Below are 24,861 nucleotides of genomic sequence, written 5' to 3'. Positions count from 1 at the left end.
CTAAATGGAAGGCACCACGGCTCGCAAAACCTTTCTCCCAAAAATAGCCTCAGAAGAAGCAAAAGTATCAAATTTGTAAAATTTAGAAAAAGTGTGCAGTGAAGACCAAGTCGCTGCCTTACATATCTGATCAACAGAAGCCTCGTTCTTGAAGGCCCATGTGGAAGCCACAGCCCTAGTGGAGTGAGCTGTGATTCTTTCAGGAGGCTGCCGTCCGGCAGTCTCATAAGCCAATCGGATAATGCTTTTAATCCAGAAGGAGAGAGAGGAAGAAGTTGCTTTTTGACCTCTCCGTTTACCAGAATAAACAACAAACAAAGACAAAGTTTGTCTGAAATCCTTAGTAGCTGCTAAGTAAAATTTGAGAGCACGAACTACATCCAAGTTGTGCAACAAACGTTCCTTCTTTGAAACTGGATTAGGACACAAAGAAGGCACAACTATCTCCTGGTTAATGTTTTTGTTAGAAACAACTTTTGGAAGAAAACCAGGTTTAGTACGCAAAACCACCTTATCTGCATGGAACACCAGATAAGGAGAAGAACACTGCAGAGCAGATAATTCTGAAACTCTTCTAGCAGAAGAAATCGCAACCAAAAACAAAACTTTCCAAGATAATAACTTAATATCAACGGAATGTAAGGGTTCAAACGGAACCCCCTGAAGAACTGAAAGAACTAGGTTGAGACTCCAAGGAGGAGTCAAAATTTTGTAAACAGGCTTGATTCTAACCAGAGCCTGAACAAAGGCTAGAACATCTGGCACAGCTGCCAGCTTTTTGTGAAGTAACACAGACAAGGCAGAAATCTGTCCCATCAAGGAACTTGCAGATAATCCTTTTTCCAATCCTTCTCGAAGGAAGGATAGACTCTTAGGAATCTTAACCTTGTCCCAAGGGAATCCTGCAGATTCACACCAACAGATATACCAAATTATGTGGTAATTTTTCTGGTTACAGGCTTTCAGGCCTGAACAAGAGTATTAATAACAGAATCTGAGAACCCTCGCTTTGATAAGATCAAGCGTTCAATCTCCAAGCAGTCAGCTGGAGTGGGTCGAACGGACCTAGAACAAGAAGGTCTCGTCTCAAAGGTAGCTTCCATGGTGGAGCCGATGACATATTCACCAGATCTGCATACCAAGTCCTGCGTGGCCACGCAGGAGCTATCAAAATCACCGACGCCCTCTCCTGATTGATCCTGGCTACCAGCCTGGGGATGAGAGGAAACGGCGGGAACACATAAGCTAGTTTGAAGGTCCAAGGTGCTACTAGTGCATCCACTAGAGCCGCCTTGGGATCCCTGGATCTGTACCCGTAGTAAGGAACTCTGAAGTTCTGACGAGAGGCCATCAGATCCATGTCTGGAATGCCCCACGGTTGAGTGACTTGGGCAAAGATTTCCGGATGGAGTTCCCACTCCCCCGGATGCAATGTCTGACGACTCAGAAAATCCGCTTCCCAATTTTCCACTCCTGGGATGTGGATAGCAGACAGGTGGCAGGAGTGAGACTCCGCCCATAGAATGATTTTGGTCACTTCTTCCATCGCTAGGGAACTCCTTGTTCCCCCCTGATGGTTGATGTATGAACTTGGCCCTCGCTAGCTGAGGCCAAGCTTTGAGAGCATTGAATATCGCTCTCAGCTCCAGAATATTTATCGGTAGAAGAGATTCTACCCGAGACCAAAGACCCTGAGCTTTCAGGGATCCCCAGACCGCGCCCCAGCCCATCAGACTGGCGTCGGTCGTGACAATGACCCACTCTGGTCTGCGGAAGGTCATCCCTTGTGACAGGTTGTCCAGGGACAGCCACCAACGGAATGAGTCTCTGGTCCTCTGAAACAAGTGCGCCATACCGGCGCGAAAATGAGGCTCTGACTATGATTAGGGAAAGCCCCTAAAGAATAAGGTGTCAAAAACAGTGCCTGCCGATATAATCATATCAAAATACCCAGAATAAATGATTCCTCAAGGCTAAATATGTGTTAATAATGAATCGATTTAGCCCAGAAAAAGTCTACAGTCTTAATAAGCCCTTGTGAAGCCCTTATTTACTATCTTAATAAACATGGCTTACCGGATCCCATAGGGAAAATGACAGCTTCCAGCATTACATCGTCTTGTTAGAATGTGTCATACCTCAAGCAGTAAGAGACTGCACACTGTTCCCCCAACTGAAGTTAATTGCACTCAACAGTCCTGTGTGGAACAGCCATGGATTTTAGTTACGGTGCTAAAATCATTTTCCTCATACAAACAGAAATCTTCATCTCTTTTCTGTTTCTGAGTAAATAGTACATACCAGCACTATTTTAAAATAACAAACTCTTGATTGAATAATAAAAACTACAGTTAAACACTAAAAAACTCTAAGCCATCTCCGTGGAGATGTTGCCTGTACAACGGCAAAGAGAATGACTGGGGTAGGCGGAGCCTAGGAGGGATCATGTGACCAGCTTTGCTGGGCTCTTTGCCATTTCCTGTTGGGGAAGAGAATATCCCACAAGTAAGGATGACGCCGTGGACCGGACACACCTATGTTGGAGAAATAAATGTTGTCGTTTCAAACAGGCACCCAACAAATTCCCCCCATCTGCTATCTTATTGATGTTATTGAGGCCAGCTGGTGGGTGGGAATGAGTTTCAGGTTTTAACCTGAGTGACTTAGAAACTAGACCTTCAGCAAGTGATGGGGGCACTGCTGTGAATAGTATCTTTCCCTTCCTTACCAACATCATCATCCTGGTGCATGTGAAAAAGAGGTAATGGGCTATGGGTCTGATCTGGGATCATGTGTGTTACATGTAGGCACAGGGTACAGTTTTCCATTATTAATATTCAATTGCCTCCATTACAGGTCACTGTTTTACTTACATCTAAGGGGTTAATACTGTGCATTGTGGAAGTCAAAGTTTTGAGTACTGTAGTGGGAAAATCTTTAAGAGAAGTTTAATTTTTAAAGTAAAAAATAATTCTACACAAAGACTGACATCTACACTATATGGTTTTGAAATTAAATAAAACAAACACTGTTCATTGTAGAAGTACTTTATTTATAATTGTTTAAGCAGCAAGACCTGCGTTGGCCTAAATCAGATCAAGTTACTTACATTTTAACGTAACTTAATAGGTCTTAAACCCCCACAAGGCAACACAGCAAATTTAAGAAAATAAACAGGAATATAAAAAGGTTAAAACCATTGTGAACTGCATTTTTCCTTAAAAATTGCAGCTTAAATTAAGGACTTCAGGAATCAAACTATTTTGCTTTTTATTTATTTTCTAATGAAAAAACAGAATAGCAAAACTTCAGAAAATAGTATGTAAAGACTTTGTGAAATTCAGATCCCTTTACCAGTTACTATACCTTGTGTTTTTTTCTTTAATAACCTAGCTGACACATCAATGGCCACCCAGAACCAAATAAATTAATCTCACATACCTTATCAACCTTTTAAATGGACACAAAACTGCCAATTTATCAATATACTATTAGATAGAATATCTACCCAATAAGCTATAATGACTTAGCACATTTAGATATTTGAGTAAAAAAAAAAAAAAAAAAGACAAAAAATAATAATCCATAATTATAGCTATTTATTTGCAGGACTTACTTTATTGGACAATTCAAGCTGTTAAAAAGACAGCATATGATCTTAGAAAACAGTGATTTTAAAGCTGCATAGTAGTTTACAGTTTAAAATGTAACAATTCCAAACTTAAGAAGTTTGGCTAGATATTGTTAAATCATGGAAAAAGCTAATAAAGCTTTATAGTGTTTCAAATCCAAAAGAAGACAGGTGCCCATCTGCATTACATGTTGATGTTTCAGGTCGATGCCAGAGAACTGTAACACTTGCAAGATCTAGAGTATTGGCAAACTGTTGAACACAGCACTAGTTTTCAAAAGGTAAAAATCCACAACAGTCTTAACAGATCAATGTCACAAGTGTACAAACTTCACTCATGTCTTTATAAATACCTGTACTTATCTAAGCAAATGGATCCCTTTGTAGCATGCATTCAGTAAAAGAACAACATGACATGGGGTACGTTAAATGTTCTCTAAAGAAAACAAGCTGCAAATCTAAATTTGACTTTAATATATATAGGCATTTCACCCGAAATCCGTGTTAAGTTTATTCCACGCAAAACAGACATTAAGATTTGAGTCCAATGTCAGAATGAAGGTCATGAATCTGCACAAAGAAATATCGAGTCTGCCAAGGATAATGTTTAATTTAACACATAGGGGCAGGAAATATTTGGAGGGAGCACAAAGGGGAATTTCATAAAGAATGCTAAACCCCTTATGTTATAGGCAACACAAATCTGGTTGCCTAGAACATCTTAGGGTACCTAACGCTTTATCTTCACTGTTGTCCAACCATCATCATCTATTTCATTCTTGGGACGCCGAGATGCATCCTTGTCCTCTTTCTTTTCTGTACGCCATGAACTTTTTTCCCCTGCAGGTGGTTTCCGTGGAGTATTTAGCTCATCTGGTTTACTGTCTTTGTCTTCACCTCGTCTCCATACATTTGCTATTAAAAAAAATATAAAAAATATAAAAAATAAAAATTAAAAACCAAAAAGGAATAAAATGGATGTCAATACAAATTCAAAGCAGCACCAGCAACAATTAATTGCTATTTATTAGCTTTACACAAGTTTATAAAAATTTAAGATGCAAAGTCTCCAACTACACCACCACTTAAAAGGACAAACCTCACATTTTGGCTGCAGCACTATAGGGTAGTAATTTTACAAGTATGCTATACACCTTTGCAAGAGCACTAAATGCAGCTCTTTTTCCTGCTATGTAATTGCTACAGACATGTGCACGCTACCTTCCTAGGTATGTCGTCAGCAAAGAATACCATGAGAATGAAGCAAGGCTAACATAAGTAAATTGCAAACATTTTCAAATTGTATGCTCTGTCTGAATAATGAAAAGAAAAGATTCAGGTTTCATGTTCAAATATGAGGGTGTAAGAAAAAACACAACTTGACATTAGGATTTGTTGATTGTTGCGGCAGAAATGTATCCATTGGTTGGTTGATGTATTTTCATCTGATTTGTTTTTGATTTATGTCTAGTAGTTGGGTTACTTTGTATTTGCCTGAGGATTGCCTACACCAGACACAGACCGTGTGAGTCATTTATTGACTATATGCGGCTCCCATATATCGGATATTTTAATGACTTTTTATTATGTTCCCGCTGAACTCATGTAGCCTTGGTCCTATTGAGCTGTGATAGTGTTCATAAATTATGTATATAACTCTGTTATAAGCGGACTAGGTAACGTATGTTTTCTGTTTTGCATTTTTTAGGACATGTTTTGATAAAGGCTCCACTGAGCCGAAACATCTGCCTTTTTATGAAGATTTCCTAATAAAGTTTATAATACCTGCGAATGCCTTTACATGGATATATTTTTTCTCTATCTATCCATACACAAATATACACTTTTTTTTTTTTAACTTACAGTCTTCTGTTTTGGGGGGCCGTCTCTTTTCTCTGTCACGGATATCATCTTGGTCTAGACTTAAAGGTGGGGCTCTCCTAGCTACAGGTTCATCTGTTCCACGTTTCCAGACAGATTCTTCTCTGAACAGAAAATATGTACAATTTAACAGAAAAAAAACAGATCTAGGTCATGAACTTTGAAAGTCTGTACCAGGTTGTGAATTGAGGAAAACGATAAAAAAAAAATGCAGCCTCATACAATTCAAACATTGCATAGCCTCATATGGTTATTAATTGCATCATGCAATTAATTGCACAGCCCTACTGTGGAGTAAAGCAGGTCAATGCCGTGAAAACTGTAAACATTTTCCAATATGGAAATTTAAGTCATTTTTTGGCTGATAAAAGACAAATGTTTTTCACAAAAGTAATTGAGAAAATTCTTAAAATGCATTTTGCAAATAAGGCAGAATAGAGTTATTACCTAATAGGCCTTCTCTCTTGTTCAGGTTCTTTATTATTTTCCTCTCTGTCACTTCTAGACCAATCTCTTTCTTCTGAGGGTTTTGAATCCCGAGGTGGGCCCCAACTGTCTTCCCGTGCTTTCTCTCGTTCTCGCCAACCACCTAATTAAAAAAGAAACTATATTTAAAAATGCCTTTTAGTCTTGTAGCCTTTAAAAAGGAGAGTCTACTGCAAAAATAGTTTAAAAAAAATAAAATAAATTATGCTTACCTGATAAATGGAGTGAACGATTTCATTACAATTACTAGTGGGATATTCAACTCCTGGCCAGCAGGTAGAGGCAAAGAGCAACCCAGCAGAGCTGTTAAGTGTCACTTCTCTTACCCATAATCCAGTCATTCGGCCGAAGGAAAATGGAAAAAGATGATAACACAAGGGTATAGAGGTGCCTGAGGTTTATACCAAAAATTTGTAGTCTTAAATGTAAATAAGGGAGGGTCGTGGACTCTCCATGCCCGGAAAGAAATTTATCAGGTAAGCATAAATTTTGTTTTCTTTCCTATGGCATGGAGAGTCCACAATTTCATTCCAATTACTAGTGGGAACCAATACCCAAGCTAGAGTACACAGAAGAGGGAGAACAAGACAGGCGGACCTAAACAGAAGGCACCACCGCTTGAAGAACTTTTCTCCCAAAAGGAAGCCTCAGCCGAGGCAAAAGTAACAAATTTGGAAAAAGTATGCAATGAGGAGCAAGTGGCTGCCTTGCAGATTTGCTCTACAGATGCTTAATTTTTGAAACCCCAAGAAGAAGAGACAGCGCTAGTGGAATGAGCAGTAATTCTCTCAGGAGGCTCATGTCCAGCTGTCTCATATGCTAATCGGATAACACTTCTCAACCAGAGAGAAAGCGTTGTAGAAGTGGCGTTCTGACCCTTAGCAGCGTAAACAACGAACAGGGCAGTAGACTGCCGAAAATATTTAGTTGCTGGTAGATTAAATTTTAAAGCACACACAACATCCAGGTTGTGTAGACGTTCCTTCTGAGGAGGATTCGGAGAAAAGGAAGGAACAACAATTTCTCGATTGGTGTTGCGATCCAATACCACTTTGGGAAGAAACACCAATTTAATTTAATGACTGCCTTATCTGCATTAAAAATAAGGTAAGGGGAATCACATTGCAGAGCCGTAAATTCGGAAACTCTACAAGCAGACGAAATAGCAAGTAGAAACAAAACTTTTCACAATAGCAATTTAATATCAACCTAATGCATAGGCTCAAACTGAGTCTGCTGCAAAACTAACAAGGTTAAGGCTCCAGGGAGGAGCAACAGGTTTAAATACAGGCCTGATTCTGTTCAAGGCCTGAACAAAAGTTTGAACATCTGGCAGATCTGCCAGACGTTTGTGCAAAAGAATAGACAGTGCAGAAATCTGACCCTTCAGAGTACTGACTGACAAACCCTTCTCCAGGCCCTCCTGAAGAAAGGGCAGAATGCAAGGAACCCTAACCTGACTCCAAGAGAAACCCTTAGCTTTGCACCAATACAGATATTTACCCCATACCTTATGATAAATCTTACGATTAACAGGCTTATTTATAAGCCTGAAGCATAGTATCAATGTCCTTCTCAGAAAAACCACGCCTAGCCAAGACTGTGCTCAATTCTCCAAGCAGACAGCTTCAGAGAATCTAGATTTGGGTGGAGGAAGGGACCCTGAAGTAGAAGGTCCTTCCTTAAAGGCAACCTTAAAGGGGGAAGAAATGACATCTTCACCAGATCCTGCGAGGTCAGGTAGGAGCTATTAGAATCACAGACACCCTCATGTTTGATACGAGTAATTAATCGACAAATGGGACTCTGTGGGAACAGGTACACCAGACTGAAGTTCAAAGGCACCGACAGAGCGTCTATCAGAGTGACCTGTGGATCTCTTGATCTTGAACTGTACTTTGGAAGCTTGGCGTTTAGACATGACGCCATCAAATCCAACTCCGGAACCCCCCACCTGAGAGTTATTGTGAAATCCTCTGGGTGGAGTGCCCAATCCCCGGTATGAAAGGTCTGCCTGCTCAGAAAATCCATTTCCAAGATTGCCATCTACATTCCAGGGTTCGACAAGGAGGAATTCGAGAGACTCCGCTTACTGGAAAATGTGAGTCACCTCCTTTATTGCTAAGGAACTCAAAGTTCCTCCCTGGTGATTGATGTATGCCACAGAGGTGATATAGTCCGATTGAAATCTGATAAATCGGACTAAAGCTAGTTGAGGCCAGGCTTTTAAGGCATTGTAAATTGCTCTCAACTCTAGGATGTTTATGGAAAGAGAAGACTCCTCGTGAGTCCAAAGACCCTGAACCATTAAAGGGCCATTATACACTTAAAAAAAAATATAGGCTATTTAAATTAAGCACCAAAAGAAGAAAGTTTATCATTGACATGTGTTAGCAATTTTGCTGCTAACTCTCCTAAAAATGATTATACAGTTTCTAATCCTCTCAGTGCATGAGAATACGAACGTAATCTCCACTAGCTTTAGAGCAAGGCTTTTTCTACACTCCCTATCTAGTGTCCTTTACAGCCAGCCCCCATGCTGGGGCTGTCTGTGTAATAGATAAGCCTGTCACAAATCCCCTCACCTCTCTCACCCGTTTCTTCCCGACTGTTTACACTGGCTGGGCACGATCTCACTCACCCCTCTCTCCTCCCGGTAACCATTCAGTAGACAACTGGAATATTCCACTCACAGCTCTGTGAAACATGATCCTGAGATGTTTTACAGAGCTGTGTGTGAAAATATTCAGAGTGCCATAGTGATGACAAAGAGGGAGTCAGATATATGAACAGTTGCACAGTTTTTTTTATATGGGCAGATATATTTTACATGTATATCAGCTGAGCCTGAGAGATGTAGAGCATTTAATTGTAACACTAACTGCACATGAGCTAAATCACAGGGATTCTACCCCAGCAGTGTCTCAGTTTTATCTGCACCTCGGCAACATCCAGAGCTCCGCCCCCAGCTTTACAGCTACAATATGAATATTTATGAGGAGGCAGGAGAGTGGGAGAAGCTGGGGGCGGAGCTCTGGATGTTGCCGAGTGCAACTGTTCATATATCTGACTCCCTCTGTCATCACTACGGCACTCTAAATATTTTCACACACAGCTCTGTAAAACATCTCAGGGTCATGTTTCACAGAGCTGTGAGTGGAATATTCCAGTTGCGTCTACTGAATGCTTACCGGGAGGAGAGAGTGGGAGTGAGATCGTGCCCAGCCAGTGTAAACAGTCAGGAAGAAACGGCTGAGAGAGGTGAGGGGATTTGTGACAGGCTTATCTATTACACTGGCTGTAAAGGACACTAGATAGGGAGTGTAGAAAAAGCCTTGCTCTAAAGCTAGTGGAAATTACGTTCATATTCTCATGCACTGAGAAGATTAGAAACTTTATAATCATTTTTAGGAGAGTTAGCAGCAAAATTGCTAACACATGTCAATTATAAGCTTTATCTTCTTTTGGTGCATAATTTAAATAGCCTATATTTTTTTGCGTGTATAATGGCCCTTTAAAGAACCCTAAACTACTACCCAGCCTCAAAGGCTGGCATCCGTGGCCAGTCACCCAGGAAGGTCTCAGGAAGCATGTACCCTGAGACAGATGGTCCTGCGAAATCCACCAGGAAAGAGAATCTCTTGTTAGAGGATCCAGAGCTATCCTCTGCTAGAGATCCGAATGGTCTCCGTTTCATTGACTAAGCATGCATAGTTGAAAGGGTCTCAGATGGAACAGAGCAAAAGGAATTATGTCCATAGAAGCAACCATCAGACTAATTACTTTCAAACACTGAGTCACTGATGGACAGAGGACTTAAATAAAAGGCAAGAAGCCCATAGTTAGGATTTTCTGACATCCGTCAGAAAAATCTTCATGGCCAGAGAATCTACAAATGTTTCTAAGAAACACACCCTGGTGTCTGGAACAAGGAACTCAATTTCAGATTCACTTTCCACCCGTGGGAACGTAGAATAGATAACATCTCGAAATGAGATCTTGCGAGCTGAAAAGATGGCGCTTGAACAAAGACGTAGTCCAGGTATGGCGCCACTGCTATTCCCTGAGATCTGACTACTGCCAAAAGGATCCCTAGAAACTTTGTAAAGATTTGAGGAGCCGTAGCAAGACCAAAGGGAAGAGCAACAGATTGGACATCTTTGTCCAGAAATGCCAACTGCAGAAATTGGTGATGTTCCCTGTGAATGGGAACATGAAGATACACATCTTTCAGGTCTATGGCAGTCATGAACTGACCCTCCTGAACCAAAGGAAGAATGGAACGAATAGTCTCAATATTGAATGACAGAACCTTGAGAAATTTGTTGACACTTGAGGTCCATTAATGGGTAGAAAAGTTCACTCTTTTTTGGGAACCACAAAAAGGTTTGAGTAAAATCCCTGCCCTGTTCCACCTCAGGAACTGGAACAATCACTCCCAGAGAAGATAGGTCCCTTACGCAGATTAAGAAGGCCTCTCTCTTCACCTGGTTAGCAGATAACCTAGACAGTATGAATCTGCCCCTAGGGGGGAAATACTTGAAGCCTATCCTGTATCCCTGGGATACTACTTCCACAGCCCAACTATGTGGGACATCACAGATCCAAGCTAGTTGAAAGAAGAAAAGCCTAACCCCTACCTGATCCATTATCATGCTGACTTAATTTCAGAGGAAGGTTAGATTGTTTCTCTTTATTCCAAGATTGACCGGATCTCCATGAAGTCCTGAATTGCTACGGCTTGGAAGAGGAAGATTTGACGCTTGAAGTTACAAACGGAACGAAAAACAAAATTTATGCTTACCTGATAAATGTATTTATTTATTGACACGATGAGTCCACGGATTATGTAATTACTAATGGGATATATCACTCCTGCCCAGCAGGAGGCGGCAAAGAGCACCACAGCAAAGCTGTTAAATATCACCTCCCTTCCCTCCCACCCCAGTCATTCGACCGAATTAAAGGAGAGAAAGGAAGCAACAAGGTGCACAGGTGTTTGAAGTTTATAACATTAACACCCTGTCTAAAATTACAGGGCGGGCCGTGGACTAGTGTCAGGACGTGGACTAGTGTCACGAAAGAAATAAAATTTATCAGGTAAGAATTAATTTTGTTTTCTTTCTAATGACACAATGAGTCCATGGATCATCTAATAACTAATGGGATTCAATACCCAAGCTAGAGTACACAGATAAGGGAGGGACAAGACAGGGAACCTAAAACGGAAAGCACCACTGCTTGAAGAACCTCTCTCTCAAAAGCGGCCTCAGCTGAGGCAAAAGTGTCAAATTTATAGAATTAAGAAAAAGTGTGAAGAGAGGACCAAGTTGCAGCCTTGTAAATCTGTTCCACAGAAGCTTCATTTTTGAATGCCCATGAGGAAGAAACAGCCCTCGTGGAATTAGCCGTCACTCTCTCTGAAGGATGCTATCCAGCAGTTTCATAGGCAAATCGTATGATACTCTTCAGCCAAAAAGAGAATTAGCTGTAGCTTTCTGTTCCTTGTATTTTCCTGAGAAAACCACAAAGCAGATGACTGACAAAAATCCTTAGTTGCCTTTAAAGGATTACTTTGTTATAATTTTTAAGCTAAACAACTAACATATTAAAGTTAATAAACATTAATTAAAACCTACTGACCTATATTTTCTCCAAAACAAAGTTTCATAACGTTCTAAAAGTTATATCTTTTATTCGCCGATGTCACGTTATCCTGCCCACTATTTTCAGCACTGAGTGTTCAAAATACTTAAATCAATAACTTTGTGTTTAAAGCGCCATTTTGAAACCTAGGTATTGTAAACGGATTGGTACAGAGCAAAGGATAACCACGGAGTGGGTTTGGAAAAATTAAATTTGCAGACAAGATTTCTGATATACGGTAGAGATATGTTAATGAAATGCTATTGATAAAAAGCGTATTTGGGGTAGTTAATTAGTAACAGGCATAGAAAATATTTACTTACAGTGGCCCTTAAAGTAAAATTTTTAGTGCACGTACCACGTCCAAATTGTGCAAAAGCCGTTCCTTCTGAGAAGGATTAGGACACAAGAAAGGAACAACAATCTCCTGATTAATATTCGGGTCAGAAACTACTTTAGGGAGAAACCCTGACTGTATGTAAAACTACCTTATCTGAATGAAAAATAAGGTAAGGAGAGTCATACTGTAATGCCGAGATCTCCGACACTCTACGAGCAGAAGAAATAGCAACAAAAAACAAAACTTTCCACAATAACTTAATATCTAAGGAATGCTTAGGCTCAAAACAGAGCCCCTTGAAGAACCTTAAGAACTAAATTAAAGGGACAATCTAGGCCAAAATAAACTTTCATGATTCAGATAGAGCATGTAATTTTAAACAATTTTCCAATTTACTTTTATCACCAATTTTGCTTTGTTCTCTTGGTATTTTTAGTTGGAAGCTTAACCTAGGAGGTTCATATGGTAATTTCTTAGACCTTGAAGCCCACCTCTTTCAGATTGCATTTTAACAGTTTTTCACCACTAGAGGGTGTTAGTTTACATATTTCATATAGATAACACTGTGCTTGTGCACAAGAAGTTATCTGGGAGCAGGCAATGATTGGCTAGACTGCAAGTCGGTCAAAAACTGAAAAAAAGGGGCAGTTTGCAGAGGCTTAGATACAAGATAATCACAGAGGTTAAAAGTATATTAATATAACTGTATTGGTTATGCAAAACTGGGAAATGGGTAATAAAGGGATTATCTATCTTTTAAAACAATAAAAATTCTGGTGTAGACTGTCCCTTTAAGACTCCTGGGAGGAGTAACTTGTTTTAACACAGGCCTGATGCTGACCAAGGCTTGACAAAACGATTGCACGTCTGGTACGTCCGCCAGACATTTATGTAACAAAATAGACAAGGAAGATACCTGACCCTTTAGGGAACTTGCCGATAATCCCTTCTAAAAACCTACTTGGAGAAAGGACAGAATTCTAGGAATCCTAACTACTCCAAGAGTAGTCCTTGGATTCAAATCAATATAGATATTTATGCCATATCTTGTGGTAAATCTTTCTAGTCACAGGTTTACGAGCCTGAATCATGGTCTCAATGACCGATTCTGAAAATCCTTGCTTGGATAAAATTAAGCGTTCAATCTCCAAGCAGTCAGCTTCAGAGAAACCAGATTTGAATGAAGGAAGGGTACTTTAAATAGAAGCTCCATCCTCAACGAAAGTCTCCAAGGTGGAAGAGATGACATGTCCACCAGGTCTGCATACCAAATCCTGCAAGGCCATGCCGGTGCAATGAGGATCACAGACGCCCTCTGCTGCTTGATTCAAGCAATGACCCGAGGTAGAAGAGCGAATGGAGGAAATAGGTATGCAAGACTGAAGGTCCAAGTTCCCTGACCCTTTAGAGAGCCTCAGACTGCTCCCCATTCCAGAAGGCTGGCGTCTTGTCACAATCACCCAAGAGGGTCTGCAAAAGCAGGTTCCTTGGGAGAGATGATCCTGAGACAACCACCAAAGAAGAGAATCTCGTCTCTCCTGCTCCAGCTGTATTCGCGGAGACAAATCCGCATAATCGCCGTTCCACTGACTAAGCATGTTTAGCTGCAGAGTTCTGAGGTTTAAACAGGCGAACGGGATGATGTCCATTGCCGCTCCCATCAGCCCCGATTATCTCCATGCACTGAGGCACTGATGGCCGAGGAGAGGACTGAAGCGCTAGACAAGAATCGAAAATCTTAGATTTCCTGGCATCAGTCAAAAAAAATTTCATTGATAGGGAATCTATTATAGTTCCCAAAAAAAGTTACCCTTGTATTTGGAACTAAGGAGCCCTCAACTCCTTAGCCCCAGATAGAAGTAGCCCCAGTACCTACTATAATTAAACTGCCTTATGGAATTGTTCCCCTAAACCTATAGGGGAAACTCTGTCCCAATAAGTAAATAAAGTGCCCATTTTTTTTACCTCAAGGATCTGCCAGGCAGCAAGGCAGCTCACTAGGTTTGAGAGGTACTCTCCCTCCCATGGACCTGTGGAAAGAGAAAAAAAAACAGAATTTATGCTTACCTGAAAAATTTCTTTCTCCAACGGTGTGTCCGGTCCACGGCGTCATCCTTACTTGTGGGAATATTCTCTTCCCCAACAGGAAATGGCAAAGGGCACAGCAAAAGCTGCCCATATAGCCCCTCCTCTGGCTCCGCCCCCAGTCATTCGACCGACGGTTAGGAGAAAAAAAGGAGAAACTAAAGAGTGCCGTGGTGACTAGTGTATAGAGAAAGAAATTTTTCAAACCCGATTAAAAAACCAGGGCGGGCCGTGGACCGGACACACCGTTGGAGAAAGAAATTTATCAGGTAAGCATAAATTCTGTTTTCTCCAACATTGGTGTGTCCGGTCCACGGCGTCATCCTTAATTGTGGGAACCAATACCAAAGCTTTAGGACACGGATGAAGGGAGGGAGCAAATCAGGTTACCTAAACGGAAGGCACCACGGCTTGCAAAACCTCTCTCTCAAAAATAGCCTCCGAAGAAGCATAAGTATCAAATTTGTAAAATTTGGCAAAAGTGTGCAGAGAAGACCAAGTCGCTGCCTTACATATCTGATCAACAGAAGACTCGTTCTTGAAGGCCCATGTGGAAGCCACAGCCCTAGTAGAGTGAGCTGTGATTCGTTCAGGAGGCTGCCGTCCGGCAGTCTCATAAGCCAATCGGATGATGCTTTTCAGCCAGAAAGAAAGAAAGGTAGCAGTAGCTTTTTGTCCTCTCCTCTTACCAGAGTAAACGACAAACAAAGATGAAGTTTGTCTGAAGTCCTTTGTTGCATCTAAATAGAACATTAAAGCACGGACCACATCTAAATTGTGTAACAAACGTTCCTTCTTTGAAACTGGATTCGGACACAGAGAAGGAACAACTATTTCCTGGTTTTATTCTTGTTGGAAACTACTTTTGGAAGAAAACCAGGTTTGGTACGCAAAACGACCTTATCTGAATGGAACACCAGATAGGGTGGATCACACTGCAAAGCAGATAATTCAGAAACTCTTCTAGCAGAAGAAATAGCAACCAAAAACAGAACTTTCCAAGATAGTAACTTGATATCTATGGAATGTAAAAGGTTCAAACGGAACCCCTTGAAGAACTGAAAGAACCAAATTTAGACTCCAAGGAGGAGTCATGGGTCTGTAAAAAGGCTTGATTCTGACCAAAGCCTGTACAAAAGCTTGTACATCTGGCACGGCTGCCAGGCGTTTGTGTAACAAAACAGATAAGGCAGAAATCTGCCCTTTTAGAGAACTCGCTGACAACCCTTTATCCAAACCCTCTTGGAGAAAGGAAAGAATCTTAGGAATTTTAATTTTACTCCAGGAGAATCCCTTGGATTCACACCAACAGATATATTTTTTCCATATTTTATGGTAAATCTTTCTAGTCACAGGTTTTCTGGCTTGGACCAGAGTATCTATCACTGAATTTGAAAACCCACGCTTGGATAAAATCAAGCGTTCAATTTGCAAGCAGTCAGCTGCAGAGAAACTAGATTTGGATGTTCGAATGGACCTTGTACTAGAAGATCCTGTCTCAAAGGTAGCTTCCATGGTGGAGCCGATGACATATTCACCAGGTCTGCATACCAAGTCCTGCGTGGCCACGCAGGAGCTATCAGAATCACTGAGGCCTTCTGTTTGATCCTGGCTACAAGCCTGGGAAGGAGAGGAAACGGTGGAAACACATAAGCTAGGTTGAACAACCAAGGAGCCACTAATGCATCCACTAGAGTCGCCTTGGGATCCCTGGATCTGGACCCGTAGCAAGGAACCTTGAAGTTCTGACAAGACGCTATCAGATCCATGTCTGGAATGCCCCATAATTGAGTTAACTGGGCAAAGATCTCCGGGTGGAGTTCCCACTCCCCCGGATGGAAAGTCTGACGACTCAAATAATCCGCCTCCCAGTTGTCTACTCCTGGGATGTGAATTGCAGATAGATGGCAGGAGTGATCCTCCGCCCATTTGATGATCTTGGATACCTCTCTCATCGCCAAGGAACTCTTTGTTCCTCCCTGATGGTTGATGTAAGCTACAGTTGTCATGTTGTCCGACTGGAATCTTATGAATCCGGCCTTCGCTAGTTGAGGCCAAGCCCGGAGAGCATTGAATATCGCTCTCAGTTCCAGGATGTTTATCGGGAGAAGAGACTCTTCCCGAGACCATAGACCCTGAGCTTTCAGGGAGTCCCAGACCGCGCCCCAGCCTAATAGACTGTCGTCTATCGTGACAATGACCCACTCTGGTCTGCGGAAACTCATTCCCTGAGACAGGTGATTCTGAGTCAACCACCAACGGAGTGAGTCTCTGGTTAACTGGTCTACTTGAATCTGGGGAGACAAGTCTGCATAATCCCCATTCCACTGTCTGAGCATGCACAGTTGCAATGGTCTTAGATGAATTCGAGCAAAAGGAACCACGTTCATTGCTGCCACCATTAGACCTATTACTTCCATGCACTGAGCTATGGAAGGCTGAGGAATAGAAAGAAGAACTTGACACGCCCTTAGAAGCTTTAATTTTCTGACCTCTGTCAGAAAGATCTTCATTTCTACAGAATCTATTATTGTTCCCAGAAAGGGAACTCTTGTAGACGGGGACAGGGAACTGTTTTCCACGTTCACCTTCCACCCGTGAGACCTGAGAAAGGCTAATACAATGTCTGTATGAGCCTTTGATCTGGAAAGGGACGACGCTTGGATTAGAATGTCGTCTAGGTAAGGTGCCACTGCAATGCCCCTCTGTCTTAGAACCGCTAGAAGGGACCCTAGCACCTTTGTGAATATTCTGGGAGCAGTGGCTAAACCGAACGGAAGAGCCACGAACTGGTAATGTTTGTCCAGAAAGGCGAACCTTAGGAACTGATGATGATCTTTGTGGATAGGAATATGTAGGTACGCATCCTTTAAATCCACGGTAGTCATATATTGACCCTCCTGGATTGTAGGTAAAATAGTTCAAATGGTTTCCATTTTGAACGATGGAACCCTGAGAAATTTGTTTAGAATTTTTAAATCCAGAATTGGTCTGAAAGTTCCCTCTTTTTTGGGAACTACAAACAGGTTTGAGTAAAACCCCTGACCTTGTTCCGCTGGTGGAACTGGGTGTATCACTCCCATCTTTAATAGGTCTCCTACGCAATGTAAGAATGCCTGTCTCTTTATCTGGTCTGAAGATAAGCGAGACATGTGGAACCTTCCCCTTAGGGGAAGTTCCTTGAATTCTAGAAGATACCCCTGAGAGACTATTTCTAGTGCCCAGGGATCCGGAACATCTCTTGCCCAATCCTGAGCAAAGAGAGAAAGTCTGCCCCCTACTAGATCCGGTCCCGGATCGGGGGCTACCCCTTCATGCTTTCTTGGTAGCAGCAGCAGGCTTCTTGGCCTGTTTACCCTTGTTCCAGCCTTGCATTGGTTTCCAAGCTGGCTTAGCCTGGGAAGCGTTACCCTCTTGTCTAGAGGCTGCAGAGTTAGGAGACGGTCCGTTCCTGAAGTTACGAAAGGAACGAAAATTGGACTTCTTAGCCTTGAAAGGCCTATCCTGTGGGAGGGCATGGACTTTCCCCCAGTGATGTCTGAAATAATCTCCTTCAATTCTGGACCAAAAAGGGTCTTACCTTTGAAAGGAATATTAAGCAATTTTGTCTTGGAAGATACATCCGCCGACCAAGACTTTAGCCAGAGCGCTCTGCGCGCCACAATTGCAAACCCTGAATTTTTCGCCGCTAACCTCGCCAATTGCAAAGCGGCATCTAAAATAAAGGAATTAGCTAACTTACGTGCGTGAATTCTGTCCATGACTTTCTCATATGGAGTCTCTTTATTGAGCGACTTTTCTAGTTCATCGAACCAAAAACACGCCGCCGTAGTGACAGGAATAATGCACGAAATTGGTTGGAGGAGGAAACCTTGCTGAACAAAAATCTTTTTAAGCGGGGGCGTGTTTCTGGGCAGCACCTTGAATGGCAGCAATATCGGTTGCTCTGAGTGAAGCATCCATAGTAAGCCTTCTATTGATGTTTATGAGGATCATCCATCTACCTCACCCTGATATTTAGAATCTACTTATCAAGCTAAATCGATTGATATCACAATATTGGGGCTACCACCCTGAATAACCGATCCGGAACGTTGAGGCCTAAGGCAGTCACTGGAGTGAGAGGCTCTCAACACCCCCCCCGGTATCTTGCAAGCCGGGTATGCAGTGCAAAGACACTGAAAATTACAGCAGCATGGAACCTGATGCAGCAATCCTACTTGAGGGGATATGCAATCTCTTAAACGAACATTTTTTGCAACTCACTAAGAAGCTAGAGGCAGCATGGGCATATGAGGGAAATACCCCTATCGCTAAGTCCGACCTAATACCGGCTGAATGGGAAAGGGATCATGGGGCCCCCACGCAGTGGGTTAATCCGAGTCTGCCCAACACACAACCAGACAGCAGAATCTACATTAGTGATAAGTCGATGGTCGGCAATGAGGATCTAGAGGTAACAGTTGCATGCAGCTTACCAACAATTTGGCCAGAGACGGACCCCGACTCCACTGGCAGTGAGGAGACAGATACCTCTGACTCCGCAGATCACCCCACTATTTAAAGGCACCTACTCGGACCATCAGTCACATCCTAAAAAAGGTGGCAACCCTAGATCCTACAGCGGGGCGCATACAGAGAGCAAGACCGCACACGTGGGGCTTCTCCCCACGCAAGATGGCGCCGTGCCGCCATCGAGGAAACTTGTACCCCTGGCTGCCAGCATGCGAGTCCCCTACCGGCTCACACTGAGCTATGGACACTGGCTTGTCGCTAGAGAAATCCACACAATATGGCCCGCTTGGAAGAAACCTCCCAATCTGACAGCCTGGAGCAGGAGCAGGAGCGGGAATGAGTGGGCAGAGTTCGAGCTACAGTCATCGCCCCGGAGTCAGCATGGAGGCTGGATTTGTATTCCTTGTGGATGCGGGAGTCGCACTTTGCACAGCGGCATGCTGATACCTCCCAGGCACATCTTTTGCTTTCAAGGCACCCGCGCTGGCATAGGCTAGCAGAAGATAGCTGGCGGGGATTACGGGTCTTGTAACCTCTGACTGATCGCAGGTAATTCCTACCCTGGACCTTCCTGACTTCCAGTTAAAAGGGCACTATTAAACTGTTCCCCTAAAGCCCCACGTTTTCTTAGTTAACCCCCCTTAGAAGCGGTGTACACAATTAGTTTCATTTTACTCGGGACTAGCCCTATTTCCTTTCTTTGTACCTGCTCAGACACAGAACCGTTAGGTTGGTAACTATAACCCACGCAGACAGCAGAGATGAAGGTGACAGCGAGGAAACTGTTTCTTACCACCTTCTGAACCGCTTGCTAATAACTAAGGTGACTGTTCTTCACAAACAGAGGAAAAAAGGGTTCTCTTTATTGGGGACACTGTACCTTTCAGCCCCGCCAGACTTATACACCCATTTGCAATATGCTTTTCTCCTCACTACAGAACTGAGGCTTAGAATGAAGGGATCATTATCTGTTGGGACACTACAGTATTTTATATAACCTTACTGGTGATATGTATGCAAGACTTTTGAGTCAGAGGTAATTAGTGTGTTCACTGCTATTTTTATTTAATGCATCATACTAACATAGACACCACAGTTTTACCCATGCCTGTATTTGATGATTATAGTGGTGTATTGCATAGTAGGCTATGATCTTGGATGCCTAATCTCACTGTGGCGTAGTCATTGAAATTATTAGAGGCTGGCCAAAACCTTCTGCATAGGGCTTCTGTACCTACATACACATGGTCCGTTATTTTTACTCCATTGTTTACTGATTCCAGTATCATGCTTCATGCAGTTGAGATATAGGCATGTCCGGATTCAAGAGATTACTCTAGTAGTTCTCCGCAACAGAACATATAGCCTCACAGACCTGTAGACACAGGGCTGATGTGTCTTATCTTATAAGAGTTCTGTTCCCCACCTAACTGATAAAACATAATTTATGTAAGAACTTACCTGATAAATTCATTTCTTTCATATTAGCAAGAGTCCATGAGCTAGTGACGTATGGGATATACATTCCTACCAGGAGGGGCAAAGTTTCCCAAACCTCAAAATGCCTATAAATACACCCCTCACCACACCCACAATTCAGTTTAACGAATAGCCAAGAAGTGGGGTGATAAAAAAGTGCGAAAGCATATAAAATAAGGAATTGGAATAATTGTGCTTTATACAAAATCATAACCACCACAAAAAAAGGGCGGGCCTCATGGACTCTTGCTAATATGAAAGAAATGAATTTATCAGGTAAGTTCTTACATAAATTATGTTTTCTTTCATGTAATGAGCAAGAGTCCATGAGCTAGTGACGTATGGGATAATGACTACCCAAGATGTGGATCTTTCCACACAAGAGTCACTAGAGAGGGAGGGATAAAATAAAGACAGCCAATTCCTGCTGAAAAAAATCCACACCCAAAATAAAGTTTAACGAAAAACATAAGCAGAAGATTCAAACTGAAACCGCTGCCTGAAGTACTTTTCTACCAAAAACTGCTTCAGAAGAAGAAAATACATCAAAATGGTAGAATTTAGTAAAAGTATGCAAAGAGGACCAAGTTGCTGCTTTGCAGATCTGGTCAACCGAAGCTTCATTCCTAAACGCCCAGGAAGTAGAAACTGACCTAGTAGAATGAGCTGTAATTCTCTGAGGCGGAGTTTTACCCGACTCAACATAGGCAAGATGAATTAAAGATTTCAACCAAGATGCCAAAGAAATGGCAGAAGCTTTCTGGCCTTTTCTAGAACCGGAAAAGATAACAAATAGACTAGAAGTCTTACGAAAAGATTTCGTAGCTTCAACATAATATTTCAAAGCTCTAACAACATCCAAAGAATGCAACGATTTCTCCTTAGAATTCTTAGGATTAGGACATAATGAAGGAACCACAATTTCTCTACTAATGTTGTTGGAATTCACAACTTTAGGTAAAAATTCAAAAGAAGTTCGCAACACCGCCTTATCCTGATGAAAAATCAGAAAAGGAGACTCACAAGAAAGAGCAGATAATTCAGAAACTCTTCTGGCAGAAGAGATGGCCAAAAGGAACAAAACTTTCCAAGAAAGTAATTTAATGTCCAATGAATGCATAGGTTCAAACGGAGGAGCTTGAAGAGCTCCCAGAACCAGATTCAAACTCCAAGGAGGAGAAATTGACTTAATGACAGGTTTTATACGAACCAAAGCTTGTACAAAACAATGAATATCAGGAAGAATAGCAATCTTTCTGTGAAAAAGAACAGAAAGAGCAGAGATTTGTCCTTTCAAAGAACTTGCGGACAAACCCTTATCTAAACCATCCTGAAGGAACTGTAAAATTCTCGGTATTCTAAAAGAATGCCAGGAAAAATGATGAGAAAGACACCAAGAAATATAAGTCTTCCAGACTCTATAATATATCTCTCGAGATACAGATTTACGAGCCTGTAACATAGTATTAATCACAGAGTCAGAGAAACCTCTTTGACCAAGAATCAAGCGTTCAATCTCCATACCTTTAAATTTAAGGATTTCAGATCCTGATGGAAAAAAGGACCTTGTGACAGAAGGTCTGGTCTTAACGGAAGAGTCCACGGTTGGCAAGAGGCCCTCCGGACAAGATCCGCATACCAAAACCTGTGAGGCCATGCCGGAGCTACCAGCAGAACAAACGAGCATTCCTTCAGAATCTTGGAGATTACTCTTGGAAGAAGAACTAGAGGCGGAAAGATATAGGCAGGATGATACTTCCAAGGAAGTGATAATGCATCCACTGCCTCCGCCTGAGGATCCCGGGATCTGGACAGATACCTGGGAAGTTTCTTGTTTAGATGGGACGCCATCAGATCTATTTCTGGAAGTTCCCACATTTGAACAATCTGAAGAAATACCTCTGGGTGAAGAGACCATTCGCCCGGATGCAACGTTTGGCGACTGAGATAATCCGCTTCCCAATTGTCTACACCTGGGATATGAACCGCAGAGATTAGACAGGAGCTGGATTCCGCCCAAAACAAAATTCGAGATACTTCTTTCATAGCCAGAGGACTGTGAGTCCCTCCTTGATGATTGATGTATGCCACAGTTGAAATTACAGTCCAGGTCGGAAGCACAAAAGAAGCCCCCTGAATTAAACGATGGTGATCTGTCCACCATGTTAGAGAGTGTCGAACAATCGGTTTTAAAGATATTAATTGAGATATCTTCGTGTAATCCTTGCACCATTGCTTCAGCATACAGAGCTGAAGAGGTCGCATGTGAAAACGAGCAAAGGGGATCGCGTCCGATGCAGCAGTCATAAGACCTAGAATTTCCATGCATAAGGCTACCGAAGGAAATGATTGTGACTGAAGGTTTCGACAAGCTTTAATCAACTTTAGACGTCTCTTGTCTGTTAAAGACAGAGTCATGGACACTGAATCCATCTGGAAACCCAGAAAGGTTACCCTTGTCTGAGGAATCAAAGAACTTTTTGGTAAATTGATCCTCCAACCATGATCTTGAAGAAACAACACAAGTCGATTCGTATGAGATTCTGCTAAATGTAAAGACTGAGCAAGTACCAAGATATCGTCCAAATAAGGAAATACCACAATACCCTGTTCTCTGATTACAGACAGCAGGGCACCGAGAACCTTTGTAAAAATTCTTGGAGCTGTAGCTAGGCCAAACGGCAGAGCCACAAACTGGTAATGCTTGTCCAGAAACGAGAATCTCAGGAACTGATAATGATCTGGATGAATCGGAATATGCAGATATGCATCCTGTAAATCTATTGTGGACATATAATTCCCTTGCTGAACAAAAGGTAAGATAGTCCTTACAGTTACCATCTTGAACGTTGGTATCCTTACATAACGATTCAATATTTTTAGATCCAGAACTGGTCTGAAAGAATTCTCCTTCTTTGGTACAATGAAGAGATTTGAATAAAACCCCATCCCCTGTTCCGGAACTGGAACTGGCATAATTACTCCAGTCAACTCTAGATCTGAAACACATTTCAGAAATGCTTGAGCTTTTACTGGATTTACTGGGACACGGGAAAGAAAAAATCTCTTTGCAGGAGGTCTCAACTTGAAACCAATTCTGTACCCTTCTGAAACAATGCTCTGAATCCAAAGATTGTGAACAGAATTGATCCAAATTTCCTTGAAAAAACGTAACCTGCCCCCTACCAGCTGAGCTGGAATGAGGGCCGCACCTTCATGTGGACTTAGAAGCAGGCTTTGCCTTTCTAGCTGGCTTGGATTTATTCCAGACTGGAGATGGTCTCCAAACTGAAACTGCTCCTGAGGATGAAGGATCAGGCTTTTGTTCTTTGTTGAAACGAAAGGAACGAAAACGATTATTAGCCCTGTTTTTACCTTTAGATTTTTTATCCTGTGGTAAAAAAGTTCCTTTCCCACCAGTAACAGTTGAAATAATGGAATCCAACTGAGAACCAAATAATTTGATACCCTGGAAAGAAATGGAAAGTAAAGTTGATTTAGAAGCCATATCAGCATTCCAAGTTTTAAGCCATAAAGCTCTTCTAGCTAAAATAGCTAGAGACATAAACCTGACATCAACTCTGATATCAAAAATGGCATCACAGATAAAATTATTAGCATGTTGAAGAAGAATAATAATATCATGAGAATCACGATGTGTTACTTGTTGCGCTAAAGTTTCCAACCAAAAAGTTGAAGCTGCAGCAACATCAGCCAAAGATATAGCAGGTCTAAGAAGATTACCTGAACACAGATAAGCTTTTCTTAGAAAGGACTCAATTTTCCTATCTAGAGGATCCTTAAACGAAGTACCATCTGACGTAGGAATAGTAGTACGTTTAGCAAGGGTAGAAATAGCCCCATCAACTTTAGGGATCTTGTCCCAAAATTCTAATCTGTCAGACGGCACAGGATATAATTGCTTAAAACGTTTAGAGGAGTAAATGAATTACCCAAATTATCCCATTCTTTGGAAATTACTGCAGAAATAGCATTAGGAACAGGAAAAACTTCTGGAATAACCACAGGAGCTTTAAATACCTTATCTAAACGTTTAGAATTAGTATCAAGAGGACCAGAATCCTCTATTTCTAAAGCAATTAGTACTTCTTTAAGTAAAGAACGAATAAATTCCATTTTAAATAAATATGAAGATTTATCAGCATCAACCTCTGAGACAGAATCCTCTGAACCAGAGGAATCATCAGAATCAGAATGATGATGTTCAGTTAAAAATTCATCTGTAGGGAGAGAAGTTTTAAAAGATTTTTTACGTTTACTAGAAGGAGAAATAACAGACAAAGCCTTCTTTATGGATTCAGAAACAAAATCTCTTATATTATCAGGAACATTCTGCACCTTAGATGTTGAAGGAACTGCAACAGGCAATGGTACTTTACTAAAGGAAATATTATCTGCTTTAACAAGTTTGTCATGACAATCAATACAAACAACAGCTGGAGGAATAGCTACCAAAAGTTTAAAGCAGATACACTTAGCTTTGGTAGATTCAGCACTTGACAGCGATTTTCCTGTAGTATCTTCTGACTCAGATGCAACGTGAGACATCTTGCAATATGTAAGAGAAAAAACAACATATATATAAAGCAAAATTGATCAAATTCCTTAAATGACAGTTTCAGGAATGGGAAAAAATGCCAAAGAACAAGCTTCTAGCAACCAGAAGCAATAAAAAAATGAGACTTAAATAATGTGGAGACAAAAGTGACGCCCATATTTTTCGCGCCAAATAAAACGCCCACATTATTTGGCGCCTAAATGCTTTTTGGCGCCAAAA

General features: G+C 41.6%; 1 protein-coding gene across 1 annotated transcript in view; it reads right to left on the bottom strand.

Annotated features, from left to right (window-relative positions):
* Positions 1-3,031: 3,031 nt before the first annotated feature.
* The window catches only part of EIF3A (eukaryotic translation initiation factor 3 subunit A), a 204,805-nt gene continuing 182,975 nt past the window's right edge, over positions 3,032-24,861 (bottom strand). Inside the window, exons 20-22 of the mRNA XM_053692671.1 lie at positions 5,960-6,101; positions 5,495-5,616; positions 3,032-4,546 (exon numbers count right to left, since the gene is read on the bottom strand). Of these exons, the coding sequence (XP_053548646.1) occupies positions 4,362-4,546; positions 5,495-5,616; positions 5,960-6,101 (449 nt within the window). The 3' untranslated portion in view covers positions 3,032-4,361. The remainder of the gene's footprint in view (positions 4,547-5,494; positions 5,617-5,959; positions 6,102-24,861) is intronic.

The sequence above is a fragment of the Bombina bombina genome, chromosome 9 (genome assembly GCF_027579735.1).
Source record: "Bombina bombina isolate aBomBom1 chromosome 9, aBomBom1.pri, whole genome shotgun sequence".
Lineage (NCBI taxonomy): Eukaryota > Metazoa > Chordata > Amphibia > Anura > Bombinatoridae > Bombina > Bombina bombina.
This window is presented reverse-complemented; position numbering and strand designations above follow the sequence as displayed.